At 34.4% G+C, this 25236-nt stretch overlaps 1 protein-coding gene across 4 annotated transcripts in view; it reads left to right on the forward strand.

Annotated features, from left to right (window-relative positions):
* The first annotated feature begins 19095 nt into the window (after positions 1–19095).
* The window catches only part of LOC111623448 (tyrosine-protein phosphatase 99A-like), a 55075-nt gene continuing 48934 nt past the window's right edge, over positions 19096–25236 (forward strand). For 3 of the 4 annotated variants that reach the window (XM_023366031.1, XM_023366033.1, XM_023366034.1), the window contains exon 1: positions 19097–19498. In XM_023366031.1, coding sequence (XP_023221799.1) covers positions 19423–19498 — 76 coding nt within the window. In that variant the 5' untranslated portion in view covers positions 19097–19422. Of the gene's footprint in view, positions 19499–25236 lie in introns of all 4 variants that reach the window. The other variant, XM_023366032.1, reaches the window with a different exon arrangement.

A 25236-nucleotide genomic window follows, 5' to 3' on the forward strand; every position in this document is an offset into this window, starting at 1 on the left:
ATTTTTAGAAACAAAATTATTAAATACAGAATCGTACTAAACTAAGAGGTTCTATAACTTTACAGATCTCAAGAATATACATTTTTGGACACGGATGATTTACATCTTGTTAATATAAACCCTCATTTTTCTTTCTAGCCGATTTAAACCGCCGTATTTTTATATTCCAGTACATTACAGGATTTCTTACATCCCTACTACACAAATTTATGAAAACATTTAAAATGAATATTATCTTATACACAAATGTATTTCCAATTGTGAAAAATATATACAAACTCGCGTATCTTAACGCAATCCAAGTACTCGAACAAACCTGTTAAACATTAAATAGCTTGCTGGTAAAATGTATGCTGGGCAGGGCCCAAAAGTTCTATTTCATATTTCGTTTTAGATCGCGCAGTGATTATATAAAAAATTTTTACATTTTTGCGGTACTTAAACAATGTTTGACCGTGTATATATTGTATACGCTGCTAGACATTAAAATGCAACACCAACCAGCGACATCGTCGCAATGCCGTGCTGCAATTTTTAATTTATCTCCTTTAAAATATATGCTTTTCCCTCAAATTAGTCTTGTCCCTGTACAGTAAATCGTACTTTTTCGTTAGCAATGGAGTCGTGCTGGTCATTTATCTAACGCCTTTCAGGGGAAAGTTTTGAACTGAAATAATTAACTTCCGGTTTGCATCGGAAGTTCATATATAGTTAATCGGGCTTCCTACTCCTAAGATTTCTATATCTGGGGTCTTGACTTTTATATATAAACTCTTTTTCTCGAGATTAAGGAAGGACGGACGACAGTGGGAATTTATAGGTATACAATTTTTTCAAATTGCAGCACAAGGACAAGATCTATCAAAGCCATATGTATTGTGCATATAACTTATGGAACAAGGGTGAAGTGATTACGATTTCACCTCGGTTTGAGCTGCGGAACTTGCATAAATCAGTATCTTGTGCAGCCACCATGGGCGGTAATAATTGTTGTAACGGTCTGGCACAGAGAGAAATAGACGTCGGATGTTGCCTTGGGTACTTCAGTCCATGCTGTTTCGACACGATGCCAAAGTTCATCCGCTGTGGTGTGCGAATCATTGCGAAATCATGAACCATATGTGTTCAGTAGGCAAAAGATGCGGTCCCAGGAAGAAGAAGAGCATGATGATTGAGGAATTTTGGACGATGCGTGTCACGTGTCACGCATTGTTCTGTTGGTACGTGGCCCAAGCATGCCTCGAAGATAAGGGACAACAGGCTCCAGAACCTCAGATGTTACAATGAGCATTTAATATTGTAGAGTGCGTACTGGAATGCAATGGCACTACACTAACGCCAGCGCTGGACTAACATGGCGATGCATGATGCAGGTGTTACTGTCTTTCGCCCGGTACCGCCGGATGCAGGTGCGCTCATCGTGGTGCTACAGACAGAAGGGAGATGTGTCTGAAAAGACCATTCGTTTCTCCGCGCGTGATGTTCTACATACCATTGCAGCAGTAGACGCCTGTGGAATACAATCAAGATAGCCGAAGCAACAAATTTTATAAATTTTCCGATGCTGCAACGGTGTCGAACTGTCTGTGCAGAGAGAAATTGTTGAGCAGGAGCGCCCTTACATTGGGACACGTGCCTCCCTTTTCCATCGGGTTGCCCTTTTCTTAATCCCCAAAGCAGCTCCGAAGTTTCATTTTACTTTTAAATTAGTCACTCTTTTTTATCCAAAACTTTTTTACTGATGACAAAATACAAATACTTGCTATTAACCGAAAATTTGTTCTAGCGGGTGGTGATTGTTCGGTCGAGTACCGATGTACAGTACCACTGCATTTGATTTACGCGATTTTTATATACGCGGTAGCATCGAGGGATTAACTGCGTTAATCAAGGGATACAAACATATATACACTGTATATTTTGTATAATATACGTACGATTCTCTTTTTTATAGTCTGCGGGCGCCGCTGTTCTCGAGCTATGGTTTGTGATGTGGCTGTACCATCAGCAATAGTTGAGCGGATAAGACGTCTGTCCTCTCGTTATGTGGTGTGGCGTACATGTTAGAATACTTCACGTCAGTTCATTTGTTTCTCCTCGATCCACCGATTCCATATTTGCATCACTATGTCCGCATTTCTTTCAACACGAGCACCAATTTTACGGAAGGATAATCGTCTCCCAATATACCACAATTCTTCCGCTATTAAAATCAGAAACACGCTGGTATGGCTACAATATTTTTGACGAGCCGTTTTTGCTCAAGAACAGTCAGGAAAACAATTCTTACTTAACGAACGAAAGGGGACGTACAGATAATTTTCAAAGCCTGCTGTTTTGTACCTGACCGATGAAAGTGACGGGGTAGACCGCACCAACTTCAGATAGAGAGGACGCCCGGTCACTCCGTTCTTTCTGGGGCACGTTATACAATTGAGCCGGGTCTTCGAACTTCAAAATATCGCGAGTGCCCTATATTTCTTTGGAAGCGGGCGCTTAAATGACGAGAGTTTGCGATACACGCATCAATTTACAGTTTAGATTACAATGGTATTTACCAGCTGCTCGCTTTTAGTTACCGAGAAAAACGCGTGTCCAACATTTCGGAATGGCGTTCTTTTTTAATCCCCTGCCAACGTGTTTCCAAAGGTGGATCAAAATCGAAATATTTAATTCGATTAATTAAAAATCAACAAAGATGCTTGCAAACTTTAATTTTTTTTCAATAATTTATATTATTACCAACAAGGCAGGCAAGTCTTCCGTCGCTATCGGTATTATCGAAAGTAGTTAAGACTCAGTTCGTTGGATGTCGGCTCGTTTGCGCTGGAAAGACCGAACTTTCTTTCGGATCCTTCCTCTCGGGCTATTTTTTAACGTAGAAGAAAATTAAAATTCGAATGGAATCGACGAGAAATAAAAGAAGAAATTCAGAAGTTTCACGGGGAACGTATAATATATCTCTATGAAATTAATTTTATGTACCCCGGGGGTGAATCTACCGGATATCCTCCGCCACTCGACATCGATCGCTTATGGACGGTCGATCCCGAGGTTCCCCTCGATTTCGTCCGCTTCTATTTATGTAAATCGTATCTAACTTATTAGAACTGTTCCGATAATAAAATTTCCGGAGATAAAGTTGATTGCCGATATATTATCGAAAGATCTAGAGAGATCCATCGTATTACTCGATGCTAAGCGTTGAAGTTATTTGAAATACTGTACTGTAGTTCGGTGTTTCTCAATCTTTTTACTCTCGTGGCACATTTTTCAAAGAAGACAAATTTCGCGGCACACCTACGTAGTCATAGAAGAAATTTCTAAATTAAATAAATAGAATGAAAAAAAATTTATATATATATATACTTGCATTATATCTGTGTTATGCAAACAATTCTTACAACCAAGATAAAATATAGAAATAATTAAATAAATAATTACAAAATGAAAATATGTATGCCTTCGAGTTTTTTTTGAACATTTTCTACTATATTTTCCGCCGTATCGATTATTCTTCGACTTATAATCTCGTTCGAAAGAGGAATTTTATTTATTTCGGCTTCTGCATCTTTGCCGAACATACATTACACCATTATACTATCAGTTTCTCCAATCGAATGAGGTTTCCCTCTTTGTGCAATACGTTGCGCTACTTTATAGGAGGTAATTTGTGCTTTGCCAGACACTTTTATTGTGTTTTCAAATTTTTGTATTCGTTTAACACTATTTGTCATTAATCGTTCGAAATATCTTTTGCCTTTAGACATCAAATTTTGATGAATTTTTTTCCATCTTGCTAGGAACCATTGCGCTGTTTGTTTTTTTATGTCCACGTAAACACATAAAAGTAAGGGGAAGTTTATTTCTCCCGTCCACGTAAAACCAAAATTTAAGTAATCTTCATTATATTTTCTTGTACTAATTTTCGATCTTTTTTGGCCCAGATTCGTCGACGCTGGTATCGTCCATATTATCGCCATTTTCAATAGATATATTTGTATCTGCTGCAGAACTACTGTCGCCGACATCAATAGTTTTGTTTTGATTTTAAAAGTTTGTATATCCATTTTCAGTTTTTCCTAATTAAAAAAATCGTTTTGTAAAATTTTTAATTTTTATATACATTTAAATTACCTTAATAAATCGCCCAACCCTGTTTATACAGTATAGCGTCGGTCCGATTCACGTGGTCTGCGGGCCACACGCCAACACGGGGTGCCTGAATGCAGACGCCCCTGTGTACGGATGTCAATTTCAATTATGCACTTATTTATATTATGAATATTACGTTTTTTTTTATGGTTTTAACGATTATTTTAACTAATAAAATAACGAGCAATTACTTATTGTTATATCGTCACAATGCCGGGCTGCAGTTTTTGATCATATTTTAAATTTATTCATTTAAAATATATGCTCTCCACCTGAAATTAGCACTGTAGTGTTTTGTTCCTATACGTCATACTTTTCCTTTATCAATAGAGTCGTTTTGAGTGAAAATTTTTGAATGAAAACAACGCGACTTTCGGTTTACGTCGGAAGTTCTTATACAGTATAGTTAATCGGGGTTTCCTGCCCCCAAGCTTTCCTTATCTGTTCTCGGATTTCGTCTGTTTAACTTCGTTTTCGAGATTAATGAAGGACAGACAGGCGGACGACAGTGTGCATTTATAGGTCTACAACGTTTTTAAATTGCAGCCTAATAAATGTCGAAAAATGTCACTTGTAGCTAATCGGGATCTCACCTCATCTATATTCTGCAAATCGCAGGAGTGGATGAGTATACAGATGATCGTTATTATGCATTACAAGTCAGTAAAAAAACGTTACTTATTGCTAGGTAACAATGATTCATTTTTGTTTTGTAAGAGGTACATAGGAATCCTTACTGTTTTATGTCAGTGCTCTGTACATAATTAATAAAATAACATAATGTAACGATACCCAGTGCAGTGTATTATTCTTGGGTTATAAACTCCGTACCGTCACTGTATCCGTATAGCCGTACCGTATTCCGTAAGAAAAGTTTTGTATCCATCAAACCTTTACGGTAGGGATACGAAAATTGGCGAATTATTCGTGCACCAAGCCACCATTAGTCGATACAATTGGAAACTAGAAGCCGGGAACAATCGATGAAAAAGAATGGATTGGGGCAAAAATAATTTTATTCTCATATTTCTCATATTACTTCTCAATATCATAGAGCTCAGTCATACGTGTAATACGTTAAAATGGCAACTTTGACCCTTATTATCTCCAAGATCAATGAACCAATTTTGGATAAAATCTAAAATATTTAGTGTCCACGATAAGTGTTATGGACGTCCTAAATTTTGAATGAATTCGTTAGATCGTTTTGGACTTACGCAATCCCAAATTCAGTATTTTGTCGCCTAGATATACGAGAAAGAATAGCTCCATCCCTCACCAACCGACCGCCCCATTGTGGGCCTGGCCGAACCCATAATGGGCTTACTAAAAGAGGCCCTCTTAGCGCTCACAGGGGGAAAAGAGTTTTAAAAAATGTGATCACCACCACTTTCCAAAAGCCATAAAAATATATATAATCGCGAAAGAATTTCTTCCAACCTCTTATTGTTTTCGTATCGCGCTCTTTATGTAACGGACTAAATTTCGGGGGACCGTTCTGTGTCTCGGACCAGGACAAAATGGCTCCGAGGGCACTCTCCAGTATTTAGACTACAGCTGAACTTACTACGCTAATATGGTACACGCGGAAGATTTTGCAGGTTTAACCCGGCCCGTTTGGAAAGAAGTAAAAAATTAAAATTAAATTTAAATAGTATGTTGTGTGAGGTCGCCGAACCGCGCTTATCTTCGGGATGCCCGAGTGGTGTCGAACACGAGTGGAGCATTGGACACAGAGACAACTTTCTCCAGTTATAAACAGTTACCGGTTTAATGTAACCAAAAAAGTATCTTATAACGATAATACACTATTAACCCAAATCTTCTGGGTCCCCTTTTCCGGATGACGAAGGTCCAAAGAGAAAGGTTCTCGATGTTTTCGCAGGAGTCGAAGCTAGGAAGTTCGAAGAGGATAGTTAGTCCGCAAGGAGATTTTAATCCTTTCAAGGCAGGAGTTCACATTATAAAGCACGAAAGAGAAGCCTCCTTTTCCGCCGAATTCGAGTTTTTATAATATTTTTTTCAGGTCCCAGATCGGACATTCCGATAAGTCGATTCCGACTCATTTCCGCTTTCCAATTGGTCCCCAGTCGTTACGAAATATAACGAAATCGGAACCCAGATCGCGGGATGAGTCAACACCGAGTAACAGTTCGATCCCCCATCGAAGATGTTCGATCTTAGCACTCACATTATTGTTTTGTCTTAATTTGAGAAATACGTTTTTATAAGAATTTTCTTCGAACCTGTCCTTTTATGGACGTGAAGTTTCCTACTTCCCCCCTTTTAATGTGTTTTTTTTACATTTAATCTTTATGTTATCTTTACACACCCAAATCTTCCTTTTCTCTTGTGATAAATTAAAATTGACAAATTCTATTATATATTAAATTATTTAATAAAAATTAAGTACGATGTTGTTAGCATTTAATTTTAATTATCAAATTGTTTTCTTCCATCAAAATTTAATTATTCTATTATTAAAACCGATATAAGCTTAATTGCCGTTCGTTATAATTTTTCTTAAATACATTATAAAGTAAATCAATTTAGTCTCGACCGGTACATTTGAATTCCCTCTATTAATCGATATGATTTTATTATTTAGATTAATTTAATAATATATATTTAAATAATTGGTATTTTTAATTAATCCGATTAAAACTAGGATAATAAATTTAATATTAAAAAATATTTTTTTAAATTTATAATGTCATTTTAATTAATAAGTTTCGTTTAGTTTTAATTATATTTGAAATTATAGACATTAATATCAAGGTTACAATTTTTAATTAAGCTTCTAGGAATAAAATAAATTAATTAATAAACTATTCGTTATGTTAATAATAAAAAGCATATATTTAACGGGCATTTATATATATATTTTTCTTATTTCCTATTTTATGGTTTTCAAGAGGAGAATTGTAAATATCCTACCTTGTTTACGATGTTCGTAATATATTTCCCATATTTCTAGGTAAATATAGGATCCGAATAGAAAAGGGCTCGACGGAACTCTTTCGGACATGCCCTCTATTCTTATATTTTATATGGCTTTTTGAGAGGTAGGTCCATATTTGTCATCGTTTCGGGCTCCGACTCACGCCTTCTCCAGAGAAAATATTTAAAAACGAGCAATTTTTTATTGTGACACGGTCACAATACCGAGCTGAAATTTTTAATTATATTATTCTAATAATACGTTTAATCATACGCTCTCTACCTTAAATTAGTAGTGTCTTGCCCTTGTACTGTACATCATACTTTTCTTCTTAGCGACAGAATCATGTCGTCATCTATGTAATTCCTTCGGAGGAAAATTTTTGAATTGAAATAACTTGACTTTCGGTTTGCGTCGGAAGTTCGTATACAGTTAATCGGCTATGTTTTTCATTTATGGTCTCGTCTTTCATCTATCTAAATCCGTTCTAGAGATTAAGGAAAGACAGACAAACGGACGGACGACAGTGGGATTTATAAGTCTAGAATTTTATGAAATTGCAGCCCAGTAATAAAAATTTAAAAGGAGTAATTTTGTTGAATTACGAGAAATTTCTCCATTTTTCGAATAAGAATATTTAAGTTTAAAAACACTAATTTAGCTCGAAATAAAATCTTGTTTGGTGCCATCTGTTATGAGATTTTTATACTATTAATTATAATAAAAAGGAAAAGGTTTTATTTTACTCTCGGAGTATTAAAACATCGAGAAAATAAAAAACTGGAACGATCAAAATTTGACCGATCATCATACTTTTCCCATGATTTAGCCTACAACAGCCAGGATGACACGAGTCGAGAAAGATCTGGATGTAAGTAGCATATTTTTAACATTTATATTCGATCATTTAATGAAATTCGATGAATGTTTGCCCAAAAAAAGACCTCCTTAATAGTCATCTTGTGGTGCCACAATGACGCGACTAACGCATCTCTTTCCCATACTTTTAGCGCAAATATTATTTTAGTATTTTATCGTACAGCCACTGTTGTACTTTATTGACTATAAAACTTTATTTAACTTTCAAACAAGACTTTATAAAATTAATATACGTATTAAAAGACTTTCTTTGCATTATTGTAATAAAATATTCTAAAAAATCTTTATGGATAATATATACATAAGACACGATACGTAATAAAAGAGGCATCTTCGTGTACAAGTTCCATCAGAAACTGTAAGTTATATAACTTACAATACTGTAGGTATTGTAAGTTATATAACTTACAACACCTACAGTATATACCGGTATAATGATTAAACAAAAACGTGCTTGGGCCTTATATCCATATATATATATTGGCCTGAGAAATGAGGTAAGGCCCGAACCAGTCTCGGGTCTTCTCCGAAAGCCATAAAAATACGAGACTAAATTTAAAAAAAAAAAAATGTTTTTACCCTTTATCGAAACAAAATTTAATTTACTTATATAACTTTCGTTTTTTTATATAAAGACTAAATTTTATTTACTTTGTATCAATAAAATTAGATATTATTATATTTACTTGTATACAATGCGTTCTCTTGTGTTTCGGTTACCTTTTTTTTGAGCCACTGTTTATTAATATATACGGTTAATTAACTTTTTTAAATTTTCTTAATAAACTTCTTTAATAAGGGATTGATTTATTATAGGATAGAATTACAGAATTAGTAATAATATCTAAATATATTTTGTTGCTTTAAATATTTATAATTTTTAATTAGCTAATGAATATATTATAATATATCGTGACAATGGAGCGTTATAACTTCACGGGGCCCAAGAAAATTTGAATTAGGGGGTCCCCGTGTACGGTGTTGACTTTAGACATTTTTCTTCCGGGAAATTTTTGGGGGAATCTCCTGGCATTCTCTTAGATTCAACATTAGGCATGCAAAAAAAAATTCGCAATTACAACGAAAATTTAAAGAGAAATTACAAGACAGATTACAAGAACGAATAAACGAAATGTATTATATCTTCACTCTTCGTGCTTTTTGAGCTGAGAAATTGTCAATCTTTATCGTAATCGACCCCGTTTGAAATGTCATTCTCGATGTATAATATTGCCAAATTACTAAATTTTTTCGTCTAATTGAATTTCAAATATAATTTTTAATTTAAATTTTGATATTCTTAGTACAGTAATGGGTTTATAAAAGACTGGTTTGGACCTCTGTTGGTGGGGGCCCTAGGCAATTGTTCTCTTTTCCCCGTAGGCCCAGCGCTATGAGATTTGAAATTTGGATACCAATCTTTGATTGCTCACCAAACATTTGCTATTTTATGCAACCGTTTGGAAATTTGCGTATCTGCTTGGTTCCAAACAGAAGGTATTTAATTTAATACAAATACTCTATTATTGAAAAAATGCAAAATTTAAAGTTAGTCGCGTATGGTTCTAACATATATTCTGTAGGCTAATAGTATTTGTAACGTAAGTTCTACCGAGTGCGGGTATTGCGAGTTTCGATTAAGAGATCTGAAGCAGGTATTTTAATTATTTTTGAACTTCTTGGCCCAATTTCTTTAACACGTTATACAAATACAAAGATGGAATAATTCGTAACTTACTAGTGATAAAGCAGTGAGACGAGGCCCCTAAGGAGACGGAGCCCCCGGCCATTGTCACATTTAGTCGATAGCGCTCTTATTAGAATGGAATGTTGACATCAGAATACTTACGTAATAAGAATAGAAGATTCGTAATAATTTTCAAAATCGTTTGGTTAAATTAAAATAAAAATGTCATTTGCCAATAGTTTAGTTTTTCGAGACGACTTCGAGAGAGACCGTGGAATTCGTGGCATTTCTTAAAGATTTTTCCAAAAAATATGAGAAAAAAATACTTGTATAATATAGTTATAGTTACATAAGTATTATATACAACATTACATATACTATTATTTCGATTTACTTAGAAAAATAGAAAGGAAATGCATAATATTAAACATTACATTATACCCCGGTTTACGACCGATCGCTTTCCCTGTTTTACGACAGTATAAATTTTTCGTAACAACTGTATAAAGTGTACTGTGATTTACCGACCACTTCGCTGTATTATTATATAATTAAAAGTATACTCCTAGGAACACAATCTCGGCCAACAACTATAAAATTATAAGAAAGAGGACGGCTGACTTTACCACAGCTCTCCAGCAAAAGCGTGATCTACTATATATTAAAGTGGTATGAATGCAACATTACAATATTATTTTACTAAAAAAAATAACGAATAATTTCTACGATATAATACTAAAATAATAAGTATCGGTAGACTATTGGAGAGAGCTGTGACAAGTAATCATTCACGGCAATTGAAGGGAAATCGGTTGATTATAACATAGAAAAAAAGAGCACGATTCTCACTCGTGTTCATTATTCACGCAACATGTAAGACACGATATTGCATGACACAATTATAAATACAGTTACGAACACGTCTGATGTTTATCTGCAATCAATTCTAATGTAGCCGACTTTACTTACGGAATTTTACACGTAATTTATTAAACTACAGTATAAATAGCCATTTTATATACCGTATTTGTTTTAGTATACGCGAGAATACTAAATTACAGTTGACCCCCCCCATAACACTGTTGATAATTTCGTTTTATATGAATTCCATACGTTGTACGATTCACTTAGATTTTACAAATACGTGAGCCGTTCGCAGCCAGGCACACGTATTTGTAAAATTTAAGTGAATCGTACAACGTATGGAATTCATATAAAACGGAATTATCAACAGTATTATAGGAGGGGTCAACTGTATAGTATAATAGAGAAATACGGTATACAAAATATATTTTGTAGATATTAATTATTTGTAGAACATTATCTCTGGAATATCTCCAAATTAAATTTAAAATAATTTCTAGAATTATTGTAAATATTTATTATTATTTAAAAGGTTTAATATTTAATAAGCGAACGAAACACGTGTTTAGTGGTCTTAATTAGCTTCGTCCTACCATTTCCGCTCTTTATTAATCAAATTCTCTGCTTTTACGCTTCCAACCGTTTCCGTTTATGACATTACGAAAAGGGAAATTAGAAAAGTTTCTAATAATATAATTTTTATGCCATTGAAATGTATTTTGAATGAGACTAAAGGTGTTTCCGTCGCTTCGTGACGTATCGTTGTTACGTTAGAAACGTTCCTCGTTCCGTACTTCGTTTTAAAATGTCATTTTTGACTACTTAAGAATCGTTGTAATAAATTTTAATTACTTATTAATTGTTTATTTAAATTTAAGAATTTCAATTATGCACTTATTTATATTATGAATATTACGTTTTTTTTATGGTTTTAACGATTATTTTAACTAATAAAATAACGAGCAATTACTTATTGTTATATCGTCACAATGCCGGGCTGCAGTTTTTGATCATATTTTAAATTTATTCATTTAAAATATATGCTCTCCACCTGAAATTAGCACTGTAGTGTTTTGTTCCTATACGTCATACTTTTCCTTTATCAATAGAGTCGTTTTGAGTGAAAATTTTTGAATGAAAACAACGCGACTTTCGGTTTACGTCGGAAGTTCTTATACAGTATAGTTAATCGGGGTTTCCTGCCCCCAAGCTTTCCTTATCTGTTCTCGGATTTCGTCTGTTTAACTTCGTTTTCGAGATTAATGAAGGACAGACAGGCGGACGACAGTGTGCATTTATAGGTCTACAACGTTTTTAAATTGCAGCCTAATAAATGTCGAAAAATGTCACTTGTAGCTAATCGGGATCTCACCTCATCTATATTCTGCAAATCGCAGGAGTGGATGAGTATACAGATGATCGTTATTATGCATTACAAGTCAGTAAAAAAACGTTACTTATTGCTAGGTAACAATGATTCATTTTTGTTTTGTAAGAGGTACATAGGAATCCTTACTGTTTTATGTCAGTGCTCTGTACATAATTAATAAAATAACATAATGTAACGATACCCAGTGCAGTGTATTATTCTTGGGTTATAAACTCCGTACCGTCACTGTATCCGTATAGCCGTACCGTATTCCGTAAGAAAAGTTTTGTATCCATCAAACCTTTACGGTAGGGATACGAAAATTGGCGAATTATTCGTGCACCAAGCCTCCATTAGTCGATACAATTGGAAACTAGAAGCCGGGAACAATCGATGAAAAAGAATGGATTGGGGCAAAAATAATTTTATTCTCATATTTCTCATATTACTTCTCAATATCATAGAGCTCAGTCATACGTGTAATACGTTAAAATGGCAACTTTGACCCTTATTATCTCCAAGATCAATGAACCAATTTTGGATAAAATCTAAAATATTTAGTGTCCACGATAAGTGTTATGGACGTCCTAAATTTTGAATGAATTCGTTAGATCGTTTTGGACTTACGCAATCCCAAATTCAGTATTTTGTCGCCTAGATATACGAGAAAGAATAGCTCCATCCCTCACCAACCGACCGCCCCATTGTGGGCCTGGCCGAACCCATAATGGGCTTACTAAAAGAGGCCCTCTTAGCGCTCACAGGGGGAAAAGAGTTTTAAAAAATGTGATCACCACCACTTTCCAAAAGCCATAAAAATATATATAATCGCGAAAGAATTTCTTCCAACCTCTTATTGTTTTCGTATCGCGCTCTTTATGTAACGGACTAAATTTCGGGGGACCGTTCTGTGTCTCGGACCAGGACAAAATGGCTCCGAGGGCACTCTCCAGTATTTAGACTACAGCTGAACTTACTACGCTAATATGGTACACGCGGAAGATTTTGCAGGTTTAACCCGGCCCGTTTGGAAAGAAGTAAAAAATTAAAATTAAATTTAAATAGTATGTTGTGTGAGGTCGCCGAACCGCGCTTATCTTCGGGATGCCCGAGTGGTGTCGAACACGAGTGGAGCATTGGACACAGAGACAACTTTCTCCAGTTATAAACAGTTACCGGTTTAATGTAACCAAAAAAGTATCTTATAACGATAATACACTATTAACCCAAATCTTCTGGGTCCCCTTTTCCGGATGACGAAGGTCCAAAGAGAAAGGTTCTCGATGTTTTCGCAGGAGTCGAAGCTAGGAAGTTCGAAGAGGATAGTTAGTCCGCAAGGAGATTTTAATCCTTTCAAGGCAGGAGTTCACATTATAAAGCACGAAAGAGAAGCCTCCTTTTCCGCCGAATTCGAGTTTTTATAATATTTTTTTCAGGTCCCAGATCGGACATTCCGATAAGTCGATTCCGACTCATTTCCGCTTTCCAATTGGTCCCCAGTCGTTACGAAATATAACGAAATCGGAACCCAGATCGCGGGATGAGTCAACACCGAGTAACAGTTCGATCCCCCATCGAAGATGTTCGATCTTAGCACTCACATTATTGTTTTGTCTTAATTTGAGAAATACGTTTTTATAAGAATTTTCTTCGAACCTGTCCTTTTATGGACGTGAAGTTTCCTACTTCCCCCCCTTTTAATGTGTTTTTTTTACATTTAATCTTTATGTTATCTTTACACACCCAAATCTTCCTTTTCTCTTGTGATAAATTAAAATTGACAAATTCTATTATATATTAAATTATTTAATAAAAATTAAGTACGATGTTGTTAGCATTTAATTTTAATTATCAAATTGTTTTCTTCCATCAAAATTTAATTATTCTATTATTAAAACCGATATAAGCTTAATTGCCGTTCGTTATAATTTTTCTTAAATACATTATAAAGTAAATCAATTTAGTCTCGACCGGTACATTTGAATTCCCTCTATTAATCGATATGATTTTATTATTTAGATTAATTTAATAATATATATTTAAATAATTGGTATTTTTAATTAATCCGATTAAAACTAGGATAATAAATTTAATATTAAAAAATATTTTTTTAAATTTATAATGTCATTTTAATTAATAAGTTTCGTTTAGTTTTAATTATATTTGAAATTATAGACATTAATATCAAGGTTACAATTTTTAATTAAGCTTCTAGGAATAAAATAAATTAATTAATAAACTATTCGTTATGTTAATAATAAAAAGCATATATTTAACGGGCATTTATATATATATTTTTCTTATTTCCTATTTTATGGTTTTCAAGAGGAGAATTGTAAATATCCTACCTTGTTTACGATGTTCGTAATATATTTCCCATATTTCTAGGTAAATATAGGATCCGAATAGAAAAGGGCTCGACGGAACTCTTTCGGACATGCCCTCTATTCTTATATTTTATATGGCTTTTTGAGAGGTAGGTCCATATTTGTCATCGTTTCGGGCTCCGACTCACGCCTTCTCCAGAGAAAATATTTAAAAACGAGCAATTTTTTATTGTGACACGGTCACAATACCGAGCTGAAATTTTTAATTATATTATTCTAATAATACGTTTAATCATACGCTCTCTACCTTAAATTAGTAGTGTCTTGCCCTTGTACTGTACATCATACTTTTCTTCTTAGCGACAGAATCATGTCGTCATCTATGTAATTCCTTCGGAGGAAAATTTTTGAATTGAAATAACTTGACTTTCGGTTTGCGTCGGAAGTTCGTATACAGTTAATCGGCTATGTTTTTCATTTATGGTCTCGTCTTTCATCTATCTAAATCCGTTCTAGAGATTAAGGAAAGACAGACAAACGGACGGACGACAGTGGGATTTATAAGTCTAGAATTTTATGAAATTGCAGCCCAGTAATAAAAATTTAAAAGGAGTAATTTTGTTGAATTACGAGAAATTTCTCCATTTTTCGAATAAGAATATTTAAGTTTAAAAACACTAATTTAGCTCGAAATAAAATCTTGTTTGGTGCCATCTGTTATGAGATTTTTATACTATTAATTATAATAAAAAGGAAAAGGTTTTATTTTACTCTCGGAGTATTAAAACATCGAGAAAATAAAAAACTGGAACGATCAAAATTTGACCGATCATCATACTTTTCCCATGATTTAGCCTACAACAGCCAGGATGACACGAGTCGAGAAAGATCTGGATGTAAGTAGCATATTTTTAACATTTATATTCGATCATTTAATGAAATTCGATGAATGTTTGCCCAAAAAAAGACCTCCTTAATAGTCATCTTGTGGTGCCACAATGACGCGACTAACGCATCTCTTTCCCATACTTTTAGCGCAAATATTATTTTAGTATTTTATCGTACAGCCACTGTTGTACTTTATTGACTATAAAACTTTATTTAACTTTCAAACAAGACTTTATAAAATTAATATACGTATTAAAAGACTTTCTTTGCATTATTGTAATAAAATATTCTAAAAAATCTTTATGGATAATATATACATAAGACACGATACGTAATAAAAGAGGCATCTTCGTGTACAAGTTCCATCAGAAACTGTAAGTTATATAACTTACAATACTGTAGGTATTGTAAGTTATATAACTTACAACACCTACAGTATATACCGGTATAATGATTAAACAAAAACGTGCTTGGGCCTTATATCCATATATATATATTGGCCTGAGAAATGAGGTAAGGCCCGAACCAGTCTCGGGTCTTCTCCGAAAGCCATAAAAATACGAGACTAAATTTAAAAAAAAAAAATGTTTTTACCCTTTATCGAAACAAAATTTAATTTACTTATATTACTTTCGTTTTTTTATATAAAGACTAAATTTTATTTACTTTGTATCAATAAAATTAGATATTATTATATTTACTTGTATACAATGCGTTCTCTTGTGTTTCGGTTACCTTTTTTTTGAGCCACTGTTTATTAATATATACGGTTAATTAACTTTTTTTAAATTTTCTTAATAAACTTCTTTAATAAGGGATTGATTTATTATAGGATAGAATTACAGAATTAGTAATAATATCTAAATATATTTTGTTGCTTTAAATATTTATAATTTTTAATTAGCTAATGAATATATTATAATATATCGTGACAATGGAGCGTTATAACTTCACGGGGCCCAAGAAAATTTGAATTAGGGGGTCCCCGTGTACGGTGTTGACTTTAGACATTTTTCTTCCGGGAAATTTTTGGGGGAATCTCCTGGCATTCTCTTAGATTCAACATTAGGCATGCAAAAAAAAATTCGCAATTACAACGAAAATTTAAAGAGAAATTACAAGACAGATTACAAGAACGAATAAACGAAATGTATTATATCTTCACTCTTCGTGCTTTTTGAGCTGAGAAATTGTCAATCTTTATCGTAATCGACCCCGTTTGAAATGTCATTCTCGATGTATAATATTGCCAAATTACTAAATTTTTTCGTCTAATTGAATTTCAAATATAATTTTTAATTTAAATTTTGATATTCTTAGTACAGTAATGGGTTTATAAAAGACTGGTTTGGACCTCTGTTGGTGGGGGCCCTAGGCAATTGTTCTCTTTTCCCCGTAGGCCCAGCGCTATGAGATTTGAAATTTGGATACCAATCTTTGATTGCTCACCAAACATTTGCTATTTTATGCAACCGTTTGGAAATTTGCGTATCTGCTTGGTTCCAAACAGAAGGTATTTAATTTAATACAAATACTCTATTATTGAAAAAATGCAAAATTTAAAGTTAGTCGCGTATGGTTCTAACATATATTCTGTAGGCTAATAGTATTTGTAACGTAAGTTCTACCGAGTGCGGGTATTGCGAGTTTCGATTAAGAGATCTGAAGCAGGTATTTTAATTATTTTTGAACTTCTTGGCCCAATTTCTTTAACACGTTATACAAATACAAAGATGGAATAATTCGTAACTTACTAGTGATAAAGCAGTGAGACGAGGCCCCTAAGGAGACGGAGCCCCCGGCCATTGTCACATTTAGTCGATAGCGCTCTTATTAGAATGGAATGTTGACATCAGAATACTTACGTAATAAGAATAGAAGATTCGTAATAATTTTCAAAATCGTTTGGTTAAATTAAAATAAAAATGTCATTTGCCAATAGTTTAGTTTTTCGAGACGACTTCGAGAGAGACCGTGGAATTCGTGGCATTTCTTAAAGATTTTTCCAAAAAATATGAGAAAAAAATACTTGTATAATATAGTTATAGTTACATAAGTATTATATACAACATTACATATACTATTATTTCGATTTACTTAGAAAAATAGAAAGGAAATGCATAATATTAAACATTACATTATACCCCGGTTTACGACCGATCGCTTTCCCTGTTTTACGACAGTATAAATTTTTCGTAACAACTGTATAAAGTGTACTGTGATTTACCGACCACTTCGCTGTATTATTATATAATTAAAAGTATACTCTTAGGAACACAATCTCGGCCAACAACTATAAAATTATAAGAAAGAGGACGGCTGACTTTACCACAGCTCTCCAGCAAAAGCGTGATCTACTATATATTAAAGTGGTATGAATGCAACATTACAATATTATTTTACTAAAAAAAATAACGAATAATTTCTACGATATAATACTAAAATAATAAGTATCGGTAGACTATTGGAGAGAGCTGTGACAAGTAATCATTCACGGCAATTGAAGGGAAATCGGTTGATTATAACATAGAAAAAAAGAGCACGATTCTCACTCGTGTTCATTATTCACGCAACATGTAAGACACGATATTGCATGACACAATTATAAATACAGTTACGAACACGTCTGATGTTTATCTGCAATCAATTCTAATGTAGCCGACTTTACTTACGGAATTTTACACGTAATTTATTAAACTACAGTATAAATAGCCATTTTATATACCGTATTTGTTTTAGTATACGCGAGAATACTAAATTACAGTTGACCCCCCCCATAACACTGTTGATAATTTCGTTTTATATGAATTCCATACGTTGTACGATTCACTTAGATTTTACAAATACGTGAGCCGTTCGCAGCCAGGCACACGTATTTGTAAAATTTAAGTGAATCGTACAACGTATGGAATTCATATAAAACGGAATTATCAACAGTATTATAGGAGGGGTCAACTGTATAGTATAATAGAGAAATACGGTATACAAAATATATTTTGTAGATATTAATTATTTGTAGAACATTATCTCTGGAATATCTCCAAATTAAATTTAAAATAATTTCTAGAATTATTGTAAATATTTATTATTATTTAAAAGGTTTAATATTTAATAAGCGAACGAAACACGTGTTTAGTGGTCTTAATTAGCTTCGTCCTACCATTTCCGCTCTTTATTAATCAAATTCTCTGCTTTTACGCTTCCAACCGTTTCCGTTTATGACATTACGAAAAGGGAAATTAGAAAAGTTTCTAATAATATAATTTTTATGCCATCGAAATGTATTTTGAATGAGACTAAAGGTGTTTCCGTCGCTTCGTGACGTATCGTTGTTACGTTAGAAACGTTCCTCGTTCCGTACTTCGTTTTAAAATGTCATTTTTGACTACTTAAGAATCGTTGTAATAAATTTTAATTACTTATTTATTGTTTATTTAAATTTAAGAGTATAAAAATAAACAAAAAATGTCACTATTAATCGCTAGATGGCGCCACGCAGAAATGAAATAAACTTTTTTTTAAAAATAAATTTAAAGATTACTTAATTTATTTAATAAATTAAAAATAAAATAAAATGTATAAAAATTCGAATTTTATTTTGTATATAAAACTCATTTAAATTTTTCTTTGGAAATTATTACAAAATGCCAAATTGTAAATTACGTCTTTCTCTTTAATATAATGGAAATCGAATTTATTAAATACGGAAAAAATCTTTTATAATTTTGCTTTTTAATAAGTTTTAAAATGTTTTAATCGGCTGTTAAAAGAATTGAATAAAATATTAGTTTTTCGGGTGAAGTAAACGGCAAATGCGCTGATAATTAAGCAATTTGTTGGAAAACGAATTGATAAAAATGTATTAGATTGGGAATTATTAAAAAGAAAATGGTTTAATTACCCGCAATAAAAACAGCTGACGTCATAAAATATTAATGCTAGTACTGTTAATGACCGATAGATGTCGTTTGACAGAAGAGGAGATTGACAGGCAGTCGAGTGGAGGATAGCGGAGAGACGAGAGGCGTCTGTTATTAAGATAAGCCGCGAACGAGTGTTTCTGATGAATCGGCATCGGGATCGAACACAGAGGTAATTCGTATCGACGCGGGACGTTGGAAAATACAATTAGTGCGCCGCTTATGTTATACTCTGGGATAAGTGCGGAGCCCCCGATGGAGGTGTATTACCCGTGCTACCTGTTTTGTCACTCTACACTCCGGCACGTGTGACGGGGGGATGTATCGTACGGCCACTATCTTCGATGCATCGGTGTGGTTTAGTGTAAGATGACTTCTGTTATCGACGCAGAATGAAGGGACAAGTTAATATATGGATCGCTTTTTGTTACCTACTTACGATCCGGTATTGTCTGGATGCCTATCGAGGTGAGTTACGTTTAATCGCACTTTTTTCCATTTAAAGATTGGGCGTAGGCGTTTGGAAAAACCCGAGAAAACATACCAATAACCCATGCTTTTATTCGTGAGAATCTGTATATACGATAAGGGCGACATTTAATCTCCTTCTCCAGCAGGATACACAGATGGTCGCATGGCCTGGCCTTGGCGGTCATCTGTACGAAACGGCGACTCAGCCTGGCGTGATGATTTTAGTTCCAGTAGAAACGTTTAAATTCTAAAGAATGCCATCTCCCTTCAACCATCCGGAACTCAATCCCTAACACCGTAAAAGACAGGGTTCTCCATGCGAAATTTTCCTGTTTTAAGATACTTTTCCATTTTGGCCTCCGTCGGTGTAATCTGTTACACATCGTTGGACGACTTCCTGTTTTTTCAAGAATTTCTGAATCGCTGCACTTTGAGGAATGGTTGAAGTGTTATAAAAGGAATTTCACATGTCGCTGCAGCTAATTATTCTGTCGAAAAAGTTATATATATATATATTTTTTTTTTGTAGAGCTCGGTACCGCACGTCCTGCCGTAGTTATCCAAGACATTTTCTTAACTCTGCTAACATATTTAGTATTGTAGGTCGCGCACAGTTTTATTATTCTGGTCTAGATGAAAAATCAAAAAGATCCGACGCTGGCTTTAATCTTTTTTAAAAATATCCCGTTTTTCAATTGAAATTATGTCTCGAGGTATTAAATTCGTATGTAGGGTGAAAGAAACGCCAATGCAACCTGTTTCGACTTGGACCAGTCGATTAAAAAGAGGGAGGTCTGTTGAACGGACCGATATTGCTAGATGAATTTGCATATATTTAGGCGTGTCGATTCCCTAATGGTATTTGAAAATCTTGCACTTGTGTCGGTTTATTGCCGGCCAGCAATCGTATATTACATTCAATATCTTTATCCACTCCGACGGCCCCGCACAAAGGAAACGCTTTCGATTTCATTAAGATCTCGACCACTCCGTCGCTTTTCTTAATTTTCCTATCAAACCAATCGAGTTACGTAATTCGATAGTTCCTTTCGGATATTTTTTTTTTACCAAACCGTAGAAAAAGAATCTTCGTAACGGCTGTCTAGAGAAATATTTTTCTTAAAGGTATTTATTTATTTATTCCGTAACAGATCCCAGTTTTGCTACGCTCCGCTCAGCAAAATTATACTGTTAACGGGGCGACGGGAGGCAATCGAAATCTGTTAATTAGATGCGCTATTTTAAATAAGGCGAAGAAAAATGTATTAATGTTAGAGCGGATGTGGTAGTAACGCGCTTTTCGACTTCCTTACTATACGCACAGGGGTCTCTTTGTTAACGTACTAACTGGGGTGCCTGTAGAACGAAAAAAAGAAAAACCTTTTTAATTGCTTGTTACTCACTCGGGGTATTTTTGAAGGTGTAATACACGTAAATGCCCGTCCATTTCAAATATCTATATTGTAATTTGTTACTGGAAGCGACTTATTTTTTACGTTGTTACCGTAGACCGAATTAATCCTACCGTTAAGCAAACTCTGCTGTATTGATTTAATTTTAGTTCGTGGAAGATCTTATCGAATCCTTTCAGTAATTAGAGGTAGAATCATTCTGATAAATTGGTTCAAGTTTTTAATTTAGTCACGGTCGTCGTCATTAGCAAGGGCTCGGCTTCCGCTTACTATTAATATATATGTATATATATATATCAATTGGTTATTTTAGTTTCTTATTATAAATTCACCCACTGTTTCTTCTTATAACGAGGTGCTTTATAACGAAAATTATTAGTATGGATGCGTTGGCATCTAGCAACGAGTTACTAGAAGAATCGATTGTATTTTCCGTTTAATGAATGTATTTTCCGGATAAAACGGTACTTGTACTATCGCAAAATATAGTATTTCAGTCGATGTAATAATAATTTCAGAAATTAAAAAGAGCGAAGGAAAAAAGAAATAATTTTCGGCATGGCTTCAGATAGCGATAATTGATGTTTCAACTCTCGAGTGGACGCTTTCAACTAATTGTTCGTTGATATTTTCCCCCTTCTTATATATATATATATATATTTTTTTTACCGATGTGTATTCTTATCTTTCGAGAAACATTCATTGATCCTATTCGCTGATACCACCTTTTTTTATCGATACGTTTTATTTCGTCTGAATTTTAATACTTTTCGCTATCGTTTTTTGCCTACGTAATGGGATCTCTTCTGCCATTTTTTTCCCCTCTCCTTCCTCAAGTTTTCTAAAGAGCAATTTCGGAACGTCTTAGCTTAGTTAAGCGATCGATATTTTATTCTAAATACATTTTAAAATCTATTTCGAGCATTTCCAGCGCCGGTTTTGATCTTTAATGTATCTACGATGCCGGAAATTATTTACGTCTTACGAGAAGTAAGGGAGAGAGTTTGGAGGAGGAAACACGATGGAGGTTGGACGAAAACGTAAACAAAAACTGTGGAAACAACTCCGAAGGACGTCGATTTGAAAACATAGGAAATGAGACAGACACAAACCGATCCCCTTCGCCGTGAAAAGCTTTAGACTTTCCCCTTCTTTGTCCTTTCCTTTGACCCATTATTGATCCGACTCGTTGCTCCAGCTAGACGGCGCCACGGCAGTTCCTTGCCTCCACTTTATATTACATGGCAGGAAAAATATCGAACTTCCTCAAAACTTTGTCTTAAAAACACCCCAAATGTGTTTTTCCTATTTATTTTGCTTCTTCGGTCTTAACCCAAGCCAGAATTGACGACGTTCTTATCTACCGATACGTGACTCTGCCGGGTTTTCATTTATAAGTCTTGTTGCAAACAGTTAAGAAAAAACCGCGCTTAGATATTGCTCTAGATATGACGACAGGACGCACCAATGCCCGAAAATTAAGGCAAATCTTCCGAAGTTTCGGAGTTAACGAAGCGTAAATATTGGAGTGCGTGCGCGCATCGGATACTCGGACACGACATTCTTTAAAATATAAATGAAAAATTCAAAATCGAAAAGCCGGCGTACTCGGCAATTCTCAAAAATAATTTAAAAATTCAAATTGACAAATTACGAGTGCGCGCACTTAGTGACATCACGCGAAAAAATTTGCCGTCTCGTCTCGTTAGTGGGAACGAGAAATTCCGAGATGATTTCGTAGGAAATTTGTGAATTATGAGAATCGTTTAAACGAAATGTTTTATTGCAATCGTCCAGAAAAAAGCCAGGAAAATTCGATTTCCTAAATGTCTTTTATAGATATTTTTCGGTCTAATGAGGAGAAAAACGGTATAAGTTTCACTCGTTCTTTTTTTAATGTCACGCTTGAAATGACGTTAAAGGAAATATTTGAATTTTTTTGTTCTCTTAAATGCAAACCTGTTATCATCCCAACGAAATTATGAATAGAACAAAATTCAAAAATTATTTTGTTAAATTATATATTTCTTAATTAGCCGTTTCGAGATTAAACGAAAAACGTGACGTCATCGACTAGATGCGTTCATTAAATGAGAAATTACGTCATTTTACGTAATGGTTTTCGAAAAAAAAAAAATATAATCGAAAATTGCATCCGAAAGATTAAAATTAATTTCTGAAAATAATTTAGCCAAGATGGTTTTTTCCCCCCTTTAATTCTTAAATAGCGAAGGAGACCGAAGAAATCGCCGTTTTCTCCTTCTCCACTTACCGTTAATAACCGCTATCTCGATTGGTCGGGATTATAAAAACGGTGAATGGCGGACCATAAACATCGGATTGATCGATTTATCGATTTATTTCTGCAGTCCGTCTTCTTCCATCTTTCCATTTTCTTACCTGCAGGTTGTCGCCGATTTTTTTATTTTTATTTTATTTTTTTCTATATATCGACGAACGAGAAGAAGAAACTCCGCAACACAATTGCATTCGGCATATAAAATAAGCGAATTTTTCGTAGTCGGCGAATCTAGCGTTATCGTCTGCTGACGTTTGAACTTTTACCAGAATTGAAAAAAATTAAAATTTGTCAGCCGACTTTGCAACGCGAATCTTTATGTTTTTCGAAAGGAAATATAGTACGAGCGAATCGATACATTTCGATTTTTCTTTTCGGAAATTCCACGGTTCCATTTAATTTTTCAAATTTTTATCCGCCAGGAGGCGCGAAAACTAATTGTTTCGTCGATTGATAAAATTAAGACGAATATACGGTATATGTATAACTTATATTAATTTTTATTTTATCAACCAGGAGTTTCGGTTAATTATTGCCCTCCCTCGCGTATAAAGGCTATAAAATTAGATTTCATATTATTGGCCATATACGCTTTAGAATATGGTTTAGTTTTCAAAGCCGTCTGTGTGGGAGGGTGGATGTCCGTTGTCCGCCAGAGGCCCTACAGAGGAATAAGAACGTAATTCGCTCGAGTGGACACGAACTCGGACCCTCCCGAAGGAAGCGCGACAAGTTCTCTGGTCAACGACGGAATGCGATTTTATCCGTGTTTGTTACGTATATTAAACTTTTTTCGATTAGGAATTTATCGCTAAAAGTATACGAAAATTATGGTATTAAATTTTTCGTCCGATCGATGGAAGAAATAAACTCGAGGAGAATGGTATAATGTTACGACTTACAAATCGGGTTTTTCGTACGTCCTACATAAGAAATAAAATAATATAAAACAAAACAACAAAAAGATAATCGCTAAGTTCATCTATTAAATACGTTTGACCTCGTTCTTATTTCGATAACTCGTATTCGGATAGTTCGTGTAGCTTACGGTCACGTGACGGAGTTAACAGAGTTTTGTGTAAACAGAATTTTGTGTAAAAGGAAAAAAAATATATCCGACATTTTTTATTTTTGATTTACGACGTCACGAACCGAGATTAGAAGCGGTAAAATTCTGCCCGACGAAGGAGATCTGTTTCTAATCACGTGGTCGTAAGTTAAGGCTCGGAATTAAATTACTCGTCCTTCGGGTCAGATTTTATTTATTTTTTAACGCCGGAAACGTATCGCTCGATTTAAGCTTATAACGGATACGGATTTATTCGGTCGGCAAACAATCGAATAACCCGCAGTTAGAACGCGTTGTATTTCTTTAAAGGAACGGCTTGGTTTTCGGATTTTAGTGTCAAAAACTCTGCTCGTAGCTCTGTCGACGTCCTCGAGACGAGAAAATTTTCTTTCGCGCAGTTTTCTTAATAGAAATCTTTATTTTACGTAAGCGGAAATGCGCATTTTCTTTTTGGCATAAAATATTACGCGCCGATAAACGTATTCGTGTGGTTTTTTAGACGCAGGATTTATTAACCGCCGAATCGTCGGGGTGGTCCCGCCATCCGCCGCCGGTAACAGAAACGGCGCACGTACGGCAATTAGACCTATTTAGGACGACAAAAATGTATTTTTCTATTAGGGCTAAAATCCAAGTTGGTTTTAACAAACGTTCCTTAATAACCCGTTCCTAACCTCGACTATGTTTCGTTTGTATTGGTAATAATAAGACCGCTAGCGGCCCCTCGAGAGAACGTTCCTCCCCGCTAGACCGCACTCGCCTCAGTAGCATCCAAAACGTCGACGTAGCGAGTGCATTTTTTACCTTTTTGTCACCCCCGTAAACGATTTTCGGCACGGATTGCGAAGCCACAGGTATGCGCGTTCTAACTGTATTATTATATCGATTAGTTATTAAGTTATTGTCGAAAAATATACGAATTTATAAGATGCAATTTCGTTCGATAATTTTAAGT

Source organism: Centruroides sculpturatus, unplaced genomic scaffold, assembly GCF_000671375.1.
Source record: "Centruroides sculpturatus isolate CEXI.00-Female unplaced genomic scaffold, Cexi_2.0 scaffold315, whole genome shotgun sequence".
Taxonomy (NCBI): Eukaryota; Metazoa; Arthropoda; class Arachnida; order Scorpiones; family Buthidae; genus Centruroides; species Centruroides sculpturatus.